Here is a 14,858-nt window from a genome sequence, read left to right as displayed (position 1 = left end):
TTGTCAATGGTGCGCATGTGCGAAAAAAGCGGTTCGCTTAACATTATTTACTGTGTTTATAAATTATATCGAGTAAAATACGTATAATTGAATAAATATATTAACTTTATTACGTTATTCTTCTGATATACTTTCTATATTAATTATAACATATAATAAACAAATGTGTGTGTGTACGAAATGTGTGATTACATAAAATGACATTTTTAGGTTATGTCACATTTCATTTATAAACATTTTTTATTAAATTATTTAATTAAGATTTGTAAAAATCAAACCACAAAGAAATAAGTTTGTGAAAAATTAAATCAAATATTGTAAAAAATATTGTTTTTTAAATTTATAATTTAAGTTTATGCATATATAAAAAAATGGATGCCGATTTATATGATGAGTTTGGAAATTATATCGGCCCTGATCTGGCGTCCGAGAGTGAGGATGAAAATGAATACGGAAAAGTTGGTGATGATATTGAGGACAGAGAACGATCTGATGAAGAAATGGAAGAAGACAAAGATGAGTCGCGAGAGCAAGTGGAACAAGGATCTTCTATGGCAGTTGTATTACATGAAGACAAGCGATATTATCCTAGTGCATTAGAAGTATATGGACCTGAGGTATAATAAAAAATTACTAATTAATTTTTATAACTCAAAATTATTATATGTGATGTTTAGTTATATATATTCTATATTATGGGAGCTTTCTACCAAGAGACATAAACCGACACAGCACTAATTTTGTCCTTGTCTCTAACTGAATATCAAACAAAGACAGAAATACTGCTGTGTCAATTTATATCACTTGCTGGAAAGCTCCCTATGCATTTAATATATATATGTAAAGAGTGATTTTAAATAAAATAAAATGAAAAGCATACATATAGAATAAAATTGCAATTGCTTTTCTTTAAATTTAAATATTCACATAAAATCCATGGACAGATATTTAGATTATAATTTAAATAAAACTTCCAAAATTTTGTTATTCTTAATTTTGTAATTTTTAATATTTAAATCTTGACATATTCAATGTTAAATATAACACTACAAATTCTAGGCAGCATTATACCTGATTTAGAATCACTCTTTAAAAGTGTTCTCTCATTTGTTGTTGAATATTAATTATAATTATATTTTATAATATTAATTAATATGTAAATATTGCTATTGTTTATTCATATATTTTTCTTATTAATGCTTTTAGGTAGAAACACTTGTGCAAGAAGAAGATGCTCAACCATTAGATAAACCACTAATAGCACCTACTAGAAAAGCAAAGTTTCAAATAAAACAACAACAACTTCCTGAAACTACATATAGCATTGAATTTTTAGCAGATATGATGGATGCACCACATCTTATTAGAAATGTGGTTTTGTTGGGACATCTTCATCATGGCAAAACTACCTTGGTTGATTGTTTGGTACAACAAACACATCCTTATTTACATAATATAACTGACGAAAAACCATTGAGGTATCAGTATAATTTTTATTTAAAGTTTTTTCTATAAAGCTAGTTTTATCAAATAAAATAAGCTGTTAAATAAAAAAAACCTATGCAACAAACTAATTTTAAATTTTATACATTTATTCTACACGTACACATGGATGCGCATGCACACACATGCACACATTAATATATAAAAATATATATAAGAATTAAAATCATTAAAAAATATTTTCCTGTACGAGAAAAGCTGTGTTAAATCAATAATCGAATTTATTATTGCTTATATTATACGATACCAATTAATTATCCGGAATTCAATTGCATCACATATGCAACTTTATAAGCCAGTATCATCGTACACTTTAACAAAAAATATTTTTTGTGTGTTGTGAGATGATGCTTCCAATTTTAAAGATAGATTAGAAAATAAATAGCACGTGTCTGTGTATAGGTTTAAAAGATATAATAATGATTAAAATGCTTTTTAAAAAACTACAAACACGATATCTCAAAAACTAAGGCATGAATCTAGGAATTTCTAAAAAAATTGAAAATTAACATGATATTTGCAAAGTTAACATTACGTATTTTTGTTAGCTTTATCATAACACAAAAATACTTGTTTAAAAAATTTCAAAAATTTTAAAGTTTTATGTCCTAAGTAGACATACGCTAAAATGCATGCCAAAATAGAAATTTAATAATTTTTAAATTGATGTGTTTGCTATTTTTCAGAAATATTATTTTATATCTTTTAAATAAATTAATATTTTTTAAATAATTTTTATTTTACACATTATTAAAGATACGTTGAATAAACTTACAAACTTGAAAATTCGCATTGCGTAATTAAAGAAAAAATAATCGTAAAAATGGCTTTGTATTGAAAGAGGAAAAGCTTTGAACAATCATAAAAATAAAAATTCTGGTTATATGTTTTTAGATATACGGACACATTGTTCACTGAACAACAAAGAGGTGTTTCCACGAAAGCTACTCCTGTTACTCTTTTGCTACAAGATGTTAAATCTAAATCATATCTTTTAAATGTATTTGATACACCAGGACATGTAAATTTCTCTGACGAAGCGACAGCCGCAATCCGACTGTCTGACGGTGCGATACTGATTGTCGATGCAGCGGAAGGTGTAATGCTAAATACTGAGCGATTGTTGAAGCATACGATTCAGGAAAAGCTTGCTTTGACAGTTTGCATAAATAAGATAGATCGTTTGGTGTTAGAGTTAAAATTACCACCCCAGGATGCTTATTATAAATTGCGGCATATTATCGAAGAGATTAATGGGCTAATAGGATTGTACTCTTCGGATACCGAGAATCCTGGCTTTGTTTCACCTGCCGTTGGAAATGTCTGTTTCGCTAGTTCCGAATATAATGTATGCTTTACTTTGAAATCATTTGCCGCGCTCTACGCCAAAAATTATCCCGGACTCAATGCCAATGAATTCGCCAAACGGCTCTGGGGCGATATTTATTTTAACCCTAAAACTCGGAAGTTTACCAAAAAACCACCACATAATACCGCGCAGCGAAGTTTTATCGAGTTTATCCTGGAGCCTCTGTATAAGATATTCGCACAAGTTGTCGGTGATGTAGACACAACGTTACCCGATGGTATATCTTTTTTAATTTATAGCTTGAAATTATTTTAAGAAATAATTATTTTATGTACAGAAATATATATTTTATGTACAGTTCTAGACGAACTTGGCATACGATTAACATCTGAGGAAATGAAGATGAATATACGACCGTTGCTAAGACTTGTTTGTACACGATTCTTAGGAGATATGTGTGGGTTAGTGGACATGTGTGTCACTCATGTGCCTAGCCCGCAAGCACACGCTTCTACTAAAGTTCAGCACATCTATACTGGCCCAGTGGATTCTCTGCTTGCGCAAGACATGATTAATTGTGATCCCGACGTTAGTATTTTAATTTTCAACGTTACAGTTATTAATTTAATGCTTAATTTAATATAACACCATGCAATATTTTTACGCATGAAAAACTTGATGTCTGAACGTAGAAACAATCTAGAGTAAAAGTGCGTTTTATTCTACAAGATTTTATTACTTGTTTTTTATGCACATTTAAAGTTCGGAATAAATCATTTCGAACGGGACAAACAAAATTTTGATATCAGAAAATCATTTATTTTATGTAAAATTATTGCTGAATTTAAAAATAATAAAATTAAAGCAATTAAAAAAGAAAAAAATTAACAAATGTCTTTTTAGTTGATCTTGTGTAAATCGAGAATATAAAAAGTTTAAAATAATTATCTTTTGTATTAATATCAAGAAACACAGTTGTGACTCATATTAAGTAAACACGCAGTGCAATTCTTTTTCAAGCATTAAAAATATGATTGAATAAAACGCAGATTTTCAAAAATTTCTAACACTCGTTAAAATTTACTACTTGTATATCATAGAACGCAAGTTTTATATACTTTAATATTCCTTGATATAATTACAAAATATGCATGTCATAATTTAGAATTTCCTTTTATATCACAAACTTTCAATTTATTTTAATATATTAGATATTTCTATAAGAATTTTTTTTTGTAGGGAAGACTGATGATTCACAGTACAAAGATGTATCCAACTGAGGATTGTACTCTATTTGTAGTTCTTGGTAGAGTAATGTCCGGTACATTGGAAGCAGGACAACGTGTTCGCGTATTAGGTGAAGCGTATTCACGAACAGATGAAGAAGATTCGCGCGTTCTTACGGTTGGCAGATTGTGGATTAGCGAAGCGCGTTATTCGATTGAGTTAAGTCGTGTACCTGCGGGCAATTGGGTCCTCATAGAAGGTATCGATCGGCCGATCGTAAAGACTAGCACAATTACTGATCTTAATAATTCGGAAGAGTTACATATCTTTCGACCACTCAAATTCAATACGCAGAGTGTTATCAAAATTGCCGTTGAACCGGTCAATCCATCTGAGTTACCGAAGATGTTGGATGGTTTGCGAAAGGTAAATAAGAGCTATCCGTTGCTGGGCACACGAGTGGAAGAAAGCGGCGAGCACGTCGTGTTGGGTACCGGCGAGCTTTATCTTGATTGCGCGATGCATGATCTGCGTCGTATGTATTCCGAGATTGATATAAAGGTAGCTGATCCAGTGGTCGCCTTCGCGGAAACCGTTGTAGAAACCAGTTCCCTTAAATGTTTTGCCGAAACGCCGAATAAACGAAATAAATTAACGATGATAGCAGAACCGCTTGAAAGGGGTCTAGCCGAAGACATAGAGGCTGAGCAAGTCCGTATTACATGGAATAAGTAAGTAATGTGAAAAGATATATTATACTTTAATCTTCTTTTAATATACGTACTTTGCATCACGCTGCTATGACGCTTGATAAAGGAGAATTAATTTACTTTAACTTTTTACTAAGAAGAGACTTGGTTTATATTACATAATTTAACAACACATCTATTTATACCTTACACTTAATCGCTATATCTATTAATTATGATCCTGTTTCCGTTCGTCTACTATTCTTTTTTATAACCTACTTAACCCAACCATCTATTCTTCTTGCATCGCTTTTTCATGTCTTTAAACTTTTTTTCGATATTTCTCGGTAATTTTCAAAAAAAGAAAAATCTACATTTTTTTAAGGATGAATTCATCTCTTCAAATCATTAGATACCATGAACAAAAAATAGTTCTGTTATGGATAAACTAATATATTTGTTTGCACAAAGTTTCAGAATTTTCGGATTACCTAATCTTCCTTGTGAGTGTATTATTAAAACTTGAGAATATCTTTCTATACCAGGAGGATGTACGAATTGTATTGTCTCATTACGCAGGCCTGTAAAATTAAGAATCTCGAATATTGTTTGAGTTTTGACAGTAATTTATTTTCTGAATGCGGATCTAATTCCAAAATTGCTCTATCACGAATTAGGGTTTTGAGATATTTGAGATTAAAGGTGTCAAAAATAGCATTTTTGGCAATGTTTATTCACTAATTGTAGCGATCTGGAATTTTTTTCAAAATTTTAACGATAATATAGACTTTACATACAAAATATAGAAGCGCTTTGATACAATTTTTTTCGCCAATATATTCCAAATTGAATTTTAATCTTTTAACGCATGGTACATATGTCATATGCTGTATCAAATCCAAAATGGCGGACCAAAATACAAAAGAATAACGTAAGATTATGTTGTTAAGTTATGTTTATAACGTTACACTTGTGGAATCAAAATCGACCAATATCAACCATCATTCTTTTAATATTTTGGATCTTGAAAGCCAATTCTTTATTTTACATTAAAAATAAGATTTTTCAAAGTTGTTTATTTTTTAATATTAAACGATTTAATTGGTGTACATTGTTTTATGAAACGACGTATAACATCTTAGAAACGTTTTATCAATTCTTAAAAAAATTTTTTATTTTTTAAATAATTATCTGCAAAGTGTCGAGAGCATATTTCTATAAATTATTTAAAAAATTGTAAAATTTTTTATATAAACAAATTTATCCAAAAACCCAAAACGATGCCAAAAACAAAATTTTTAATAACAAAGAATAAATTTGTATTTTCAAAATTATTAAAAAAAAAAGCTCCTTGAAACTTTCTTTGCTGCCCTTTGCGCCATTATGTACCTCTGTGCAATGTCTATTTTTTTATAATAAAAATTTAAAATTTAAAATACGTTCAAATTATGCAGAAAAATACATTTTTATAAAAAATTGTTTTCACTTATCTACACATAACACTAACGTAGAACTCCAACCTCTTTTAGTTCCGCACACGACTTCAATGCCGTGCCGGCATTTTTAAGATTAAATGAGATAGAGCTCTAAAAGTTCTACCTCAAGTTCCTTACTACAAGATCTTTCTTAGAGAATGAGAAGGATTTCTCCCATGACTGCTGGTATTTCGGAACTAACAATTGTTAGAAATGGGGAGGACATGGACGACCCTGGTTAGGGTTAATATTATTACATTAATTTTTGTTTTATTTTTTTCAGAAAGAGACTTGGAGAGTTTTTCCAAACAAAATACGATTGGGATTTATTAGCGGCACGAAGCATATGGGCATTTGGTCCCGACTCTACGGGCCCTAACATTCTGGTGGATGACACTCTGCCTTCCGAAGTAGATAAAACATTATTGAACAGCGCTCGCGATGCTATCATTCAAGGTTTTCAATGGGGAACTCGCGAAGGTCCGTTGTGTGAAGAACCGATCCGGAATGTCAAGTTCAAAATTCTTGACGCAGTTATTGCGCAGGAGCCACTACATAGAGGAGGTAATTTCATTATGCATATTACATCGATATTAATTTATAAGCCGTACCAATGTAACATAAAGATATATCAAAATAAACTGATAAAATGTTTCATTAAAAAGTATAAATACAAGCACGTAGTGCAAAAAAATGAAAAGCCCACATATATTGTGTTTTATATTTAAAAATCTTTCAATTTTGAAACACACAATATATTTTATAAAATTCAAAGAAAATTTCAAAAAAAAAAATTAATTTTATGCAAGATATATCGCTTAATATTTACCACTGCTCATTGAAAAATAGAAGGGATTAGGATGAACATAAAAGTTTTATAGCGCACAGCCATTATGGCTGCATTCCCTTTGACACCTTACAATGCTTGTACGTCTTGTTTTATATTTGTCTTTGTTTAATATTTGATGAACAAAGATGAAATGATGCTCAGCGCTGTGAGCGCCAAAGAGAAAGTAGCCTATATCAAGTATTGAGTGCCAGTGGTGCGTCAGAGGAAGAGGCAAAGCACGCCTTGTCTGTGTTTCATCTCTTCCCCTTCCAACGAGCCGTTGGCAGCCAATGCTTGATACAGTGGGCGATCATTGATCTGAACGTATAGTTGTTAGCGCTTCTATCGGTCAAGCCGATGAATTAAGTCCGCCATCTTAGAAGAAATGTTAGACTTGGATGTATAAGCCTAAGTATATGAATGGAGTACTTTTGTGTGCATGTGTGGCTTGTGTTTCCTCATAGCACTTGTAAGCATTTATCCTTGTTTAATATTTGGTGAACAACAAGGATGAAATGATACTCACACATAGCTATGAACGCCAAATGTAACGCAACCTATGTTTGTCAATTAAAAAATGACTTGATTGGTCAGATTCTAACTTTGTCTATAATATGGCGTCACTCAATTGATTTTATGTGTTTGGCTCGAGACAAAGGGTAACAGTTACCCAGATATCTAGATCGATGTGGGCGAGCTTCTTTCAGCGCGCTCTCATTCGTATCATAAAAAAAATTAATATCTCTTTTATTATTACGAATATTGCAAAACATTATGGAACTTTTGCGTTTATCTTAATCTCTTTTATATTGCCATGAGGAGTGCTAGGTTACGCGATACGATCTATACGATCTTAAATTTAATTAATTTGAAGAATATTTTATATTTGTATTTACATATTTATTTATAATAATCTATAAAAATTAGAATATTTTATTAAAAAAAGGTAACTATTAAGAACTGAAAGATCTACAAAGAAAACAATAATTTTCATAATTTGCATATAGACATATAATATCTATTTTACATCTTAATTAAATTATAGGTGGTCAAATCATTCCTACCGCTCGACGTGTTGCGTATTCCGCTTTTCTTATGGCGACTCCACGGTTGATGGAACCGTACCTGTTCGTCGAGGTACAAGCGCCCGCGGATTGCGTATCCGCCGTTTATACAGTTTTAGCGAAACGACGAGGTCACGTGACACAAGATGCACCAGTTCCCGGTAGTCCATTGTATACGATCAAGGCTTTTATACCAGCGATTGACAGTTTTGGCTTTGAAACGGATCTACGAACGCACACTCAAGGTCAAGCGTTTTGTCTATCCGTTTTTCACCATTGGCAGATCGTGCCCGGAGATCCTTTGGACAAGAGTATTACTATCAGACCGTTAGAACCACAGCCGGCCACCCATCTCGCTAGAGAGTTTATGCTGAAAACACGAAGACGCAAGGGACTATCTGAAGATGTATCCATTAATAAGTTCTTCGATGATCCTATGTTACTCGAATTGGCCCGGCAGGATGTGTTGCTGAATTATCCTCTTTAAGTTAATAAGTAAATACAAACATAATAATGCATATATAAGTAAACACATACAAAATAAATGTATAAAATATCATGCATTAAAGTTTCGTACAAAAAAAATGTCTCTCGCACGATTTCAAATATTAATTTCCTTCTATCATGTGATATCTCTAGTAAAATTTAAAGTTATTAATATTTAATTGTTCATTGTCAAATTTAAGGAATAAAGTTGATTGAAAAACTTTAAAATCAAATTATTTTATATAATATAGATTATATGTATAACACAAATACAAGTATATTATATAAGTAACATTTATACGTTTTTTAAAAACTTAGAGCTTCTGAGCTGCATCTAAAAAATTACATTTATCGTTACATTTAAAGCACTTTTATCGGTACTCTTATCGATAAAAGTGAGGTGAGAATACGGGTCTACATGATTATTAGTAAACTATATAATCCCGATTTTTTAATAGTTTATTATCGCGTAATATATGGACTTGATCTCGAAGAAAAGCTGTTCTAATTATAGATGATACGTGCCGACGGACGCAAGAAAGTTGCGCGTTACATTGCTGCGCCGTTAGTCGCTCGCGCACGCAGCGGGTGGAGTCAGCGGAGTCACAGCTGCGCATTACCAAATAGGCGGGCTCGGTGGCCGGAGTCAGACGCCATTTTAATGTTGTTGGTCGTCCCATATATCTGTTCATAGGCCAGATTTGTACCCGCCCGACAGACGTTACGCGCGCGCGCACGCGTGCCAATTCACGTTTGGCTAACAAATCTTCAGGGCTCTGAAATCCAATTCTTGAATTCATAGAAAAAAAATACGAGAGTAATGCAGGTAACACTATGCGTTCACTGATTGGTATATAATTTGAAATCTAAAAGGTACGTAATTTGAGACCTAAAAGGTATACATATATCAATTGGTAAACGCGCGGCGTTACGTATACAAAATTCTTTCGTACAAGTTCAAGAATCAAGCCCCTGGTTGTGCTACCGCGAGCAATCGATCAGCGACTACTCTAAAGGTCTTTGTACAATGCCAGGAAATGACAATAGGAACAGGAAACAGAAACTATGAATAAGAAATTATCGCTTTCGATGTGCCTCTAATGCATAGGCGTCTGCAGCGAGGGGCAAAAAAGATCACTTGTCCTTCCTTCTCTAGAAAATGACAGTGCATGCAAGATCATCCGGATCGGTGGTAAAGGAGTCTATAAGAAGAGCACGAAGAGGCATGTTTGTTTCCTCCCGAAAAAATCCTGCGGATGTCCTTACTTTAATATACATATAATAATGTGATGGCAATAAGAACCGACGATTGGTTCTTGTCGCTATTACATTATTATATATGCATTGGAAATTTATTGAGGCAATAATTTCTTATTCATGTTTGTTTTCTGTTCTTGTTGCCTGTTATACCTCGCATTCTGCGTATAAGGAACTTTATAATATGATACTATTATATTATATGAAACTATTATATTATAGTATAATATAATATAGATTGCTAATGCATGTCAAATACTTATACAAATATATAAGCATTAATATCACCATCAGAAAAGATTTCTGATAACTAGACAAAAAATATTCTTGATACATTAATTTATTACAATCTGAAGTAGCATAAAAATAAAACAATATTTTGATTAAATCAATAATTCCTATTCTCCTCTCGCGAATAAAATAAGATTGACTTATTATCTTGAGATAAAAGCAACATATATAAATTCAAGCTTATATATTCTTGCATGTAGAATAATTCTTTACTCGATATTTACTCAATAGAGCGCGCGATGTTAGTGTCATATTTGGCGCTCACCCAACCAACATCGCGTGGTTGTATCGCGGATCGCAGCGCAATTTATTGAATATCGTCTTGCATAATTTTATACGTAACGTGTAAAAGCGTGCGTCATGCAACATCAGCAGTGCCGTGCAAAGTGCCGCGTCTTATCGAGACAATTACCGTGAATAACATAATGGAAGATTTGTTTGAGTCGCCTAACATGCCCCAAGCATGCCTCTCCATTGAAATGCGTAGAAACATGTAGGAGCATGCTTGGAACATGCAACGCAAACAAGAGTGCATCGTACACGGTTAACCGGCAGGAGTGGTGTCTAATGAGCATCCTTCAACGCCGCACGCTCAAGAAAGATGATAGTTATAATGTGAGAGAAGACGTGATACCGATTCGATGTCCAATATCCGTTTCACTCGCACTCGAGCGAGAGATGACATTAATATGAAGTACAAGTGAAACGGATATTGGACACCGCCGAATCAGTATCACGTTTTCTCTCTCATCATAACCTATCTTTCTTGAGCGTACGGCGTTGGTGAGGGATATAACATATCGGACATCATTCTTGCAAGAATATTATGAGATTGCCATAAATTTCTATTTGAATCCATCTGAGAAAATTAAAAAGATAGTATAACGATTATTTTATTCTAGATTTAAGAATTTTCTATTGAAGAATAAAATATTCTCTTTGTAACACTAAATGTGATTGGCTCTATATCGATCCTATTTTATTCTAGATTGAAGGCTAACAGCATTGCATCCAGAAATCTTTTCTGTGGATGATAGATTATATGTTGATTACACAAGTCTGTATAGCAGTCTAGAAAAAACTTCTAATTTTTCATTGTTTTTATGCGCTAAATCCAAATCCGTAAATAGAAATGCTCTATCACCTCATGTTTTCGAAAAAAAGAGGTTGAAGTCTTCAAGAAAGAATGTATTCGAAAATATTTAAAATTTCGTAACTGACGAATTCGATGTGTGAGACTTAAAAATTGGCTCGAAATAATGCTTAAACATTATACTTTGCGATTATAATATCGAATCTTTCATTGCGACATTATCAAATCTCTGGCGCACTTTTTTAGAGAGGAGGGAGGATGGTACGTTCGCGTTTTATTATGCGAAGTGATCTACAACAAAGCAATCGTACTATACCGCGAACGTAAATCCTCTCCCCTTAAAAAGTGTGTTAGAGATTTGATGATGACATCGGTAAAAAAATTCAATATTTTCATTATGAAGTATAATGTTCAAGTATTATTTTGAGCCTATTATGAAACTCGCGTACATCGGGTTTGTCACACAGACAAAAATTACTCTCAAAAAATGAAACTTATATATTCAAATTAACATAATCATTGTTTTTAGATATAAATAATAATGTACAATCTCAGAACAGTTTTATAATCTTAAATATTTTTATGTTAGTGCAACAATTAATAATATCCATTTCAGAATATTGGCTAAATTCCTTACGTGAATCGACAAGTGTAGTTGAGATTATCTGATTTCAGTAACTTCTGAACGAATACATGATATCAAACTTTTACTATATCCAAATATCTTTAAAAACAGGAAAGATTTTTTAATTCATACTGTTCCTCACTGTAAATTATCCGTTGGAAAAACAGGATCAAGAATAGAAGCACGCGAGTATAAGACGTAACAATATGGTACATATTATTATAGCTCACAAGCTCTAACAATGGAAAGAATGGTTGCATTCAACGGAGAATGTCGATGGAACTGTGTAAAATTCTGAAACACAATTAGTTCTTGCCCTTAGTTCCTGTTGGATCTAAATGTATAAACCCATTATATAAAAGAATTTTACAAGTTCTACCACTACATTCTTCGTTGAACGCAGCCAATGATGAAACAAGCGCAAACACATTTCGCGGGAGAAGTTGAAAATTCTTATTTCAACAATATAACAGGATTAATGAAACATTATTAATCTCAAATTTATTAATCGTTACTCGGTTACTTTAATTTTTGAAATAAGAAGAAATTGTAAATAAATACCCTTAATAATTGAATTAAATTATATGAAAAACTCTTTCTAAAAATAACATATAATCGAATAGAAGTAATCTAATCTTATTTTTTAAATAATTTTTTATTTAAAAATACTATTGTTTGTTATTCAATATTTTTCTCTTTATATAAGAAAATTATTCTTTAATAATAACAATATATTTTTGCTAGGAACAATATAAAATTTCTTCATGCAAGCAAGTTATATCTGTTTAACTCTCTATAATCTCATTTCTAAATTTATGTGTCAAGAATAAACTAATAACTACATATTATCAAAAGAATATTTTTTCTGTGCGGCTACAAAATTTTTGAATTTCCTAAAACGCATTTTTGAAGGCTTCAATCTCTTTATTTCGAAAACATAATGTGATAGAACGTTTCTATTTGTGAATTCCGATTCAGCATATAAAAAAACTACAAAAAGCCACAAGTCTTTTCCAGATTGCAGAAAAAAGTTAAAATTTGCAGGCTTGTGTTATCGATATAAAGTTAATAATAAAGACAGTATTAACACAATATTGATCGTACGTAAAAACCATAAAAGATATTGATATTTTTTTTCAATAGTTTTTTCAAAAAACATTTTTTCAGAAAAATGTAGTTAAAGTTTATACAATTATCAAAAACTTCAAAATTCTTAGTTTCTTTTGTAGCAAATTCCTTATGGCTATTAATTATTAAATTATTTCTTGTTATTTTATTCTTATTAGTGTTTCTTTTCTCCTCTTTGCAAATTGGTATTAAAATTAAAAAAAACTCATGCAGCACAAATCATTACATTATATTACAATGTTACAAGTTGCAATACAATGACAAAGACATTGCAGAGATTTAAATCCGTAATATGTAGCATACAACATGACAGTAATGTTTCGGAAACGTTGCAAAATCACAATTTCATAATGTGATACAATAATATATTTTAATAATGAAATACTATAATCAAATAATTCTTTTTAATTATTTGAACATGAAAGATATTAATGACAATCGTTAGGTCGTATTGGCAATAGTTATATGTACAAAATAATAATGCAAATAAAAGTATTTAACTAAAATATAGCGTAATATATTTATTTCTATAAAACAAAAATATTTTTGCATGCAACACTATTTAATAAATACAACAATATTGTATTATTACAAGTTCATTACAGTGCAATATTGCTACGATATTTCGTTACAATCTTCCAAAAAGTGGACATTTCATCGTTGTTGTAATCCAACAGCATCAATGACGCATCAACATTGCGCAATATAACTGCAATATTGCACCATTGCGTTGGAGGATTGTTGCAATGAGGATGTACTTTCAGTGTATGGAAAATTTTAATTAATACACAATTAACATATGCGAAAAGAAAAAAAAATTTAATATATTTTCGATTAGAATGTTTGAAAAGTGGAGGTCAGTCGCTCGAGATATAATTAATGGGAAGCTCACAAATAAGAAAAAAATTGATATAAACATAAGTATGGAAATGAGTTGTTTTCAAGTTGTTACTTTTTTATTAAAATTTAAAATTGCTTTCGAAATTTTTATCAAAATTGAAAGAAGAGAAGATTTTTATAAGTTTAATATTATAAAACGACGAAGCCACGAAAAACATAATCGCAATCTGTGTAAAACAAGAACAGGGACTAATCTCATTAACTTCAACCTCAATTTAATAAAATTACGAATTGGCAACTGTAAAACTTAAAACTGATTGTATCCTTTTGTTTTTCTTATCCATTTTTGCAAATTATAATTTAGTTATGTAAAATATAATATTTTTAATTACGAATTAATCCCATACAGCATATAATATTGCTATAATATCACAGTAATATTAATAATATTTCATATTACAACGGGAATGTAATATTACAGAAATCTTGTTGACATATTGCATTGCGATATATCACAATGTGACATTACAAAAATATTGCTAAAATATTGCATTGCGATATATTATATTGTAATATTTTAGTGATATTACTATAATATTGCATTGTGATATACCCATATTGTACTCCTAAGTAGCAAACATTTTAACGTCAAATTTTGGTCATATTAGTACACGTTAGTAAATGTAACATGTAAACAAAAACTTCCAGTAACTAATGATCATTATTTAAAAATTGACTAAACAACACTTATTAATAATTAATATAATATTTTATATTATTAATACTATTAATAATTTATAATTATATAATTTAGTTTTATAGAAGAACAGAACAGAAGAACAGATCAAAAACAAATATTTTTATTAGTTATTATACATGTTATTTCGCATATGTAAAAATCAGTAAAAAAATATATTTATATTTATTTATTAAAATATTATTTAATAACTATACATGTTTTATCTTTCTAACATCTATTAAAGTGATCTATAACAAATATGTATTCATAAACATCAAGTGTTTAAGGATTATCACGAAATGT

The 14,858-nt window shown here is 30.8% G+C and overlaps 1 protein-coding gene across 1 annotated transcript; it reads left to right on the top strand.

The window, feature by feature from the left end:
- Positions 1 to 265: 265 nt before the first annotated feature.
- LOC105838364 (116 kDa U5 small nuclear ribonucleoprotein component) lies at positions 266 to 8,681 on the top strand. The gene is made up of 7 exons (XM_012683884.3): positions 266 to 617; positions 1,207 to 1,478; positions 2,398 to 3,089; positions 3,171 to 3,400; positions 4,052 to 4,770; positions 6,487 to 6,767; positions 8,078 to 8,681. The coding sequence occupies exons 1-7, from the start codon at positions 372 to 374 to the stop codon at positions 8,581 to 8,583; spliced, it is 2,946 nt and encodes a 981-aa protein (XP_012539338.1). The 5' UTR covers positions 266 to 371; the 3' UTR covers positions 8,584 to 8,681.
- Positions 8,682 to 14,858: the final 6,177 nt, after the last annotated feature.

The sequence above is a fragment of the Monomorium pharaonis genome, chromosome 2 (genome assembly GCF_013373865.1).
Source record: "Monomorium pharaonis isolate MP-MQ-018 chromosome 2, ASM1337386v2, whole genome shotgun sequence".
NCBI lineage: Eukaryota > Metazoa > Arthropoda > Insecta > Hymenoptera > Formicidae > Monomorium > Monomorium pharaonis.
This window is presented reverse-complemented; position numbering and strand designations above follow the sequence as displayed.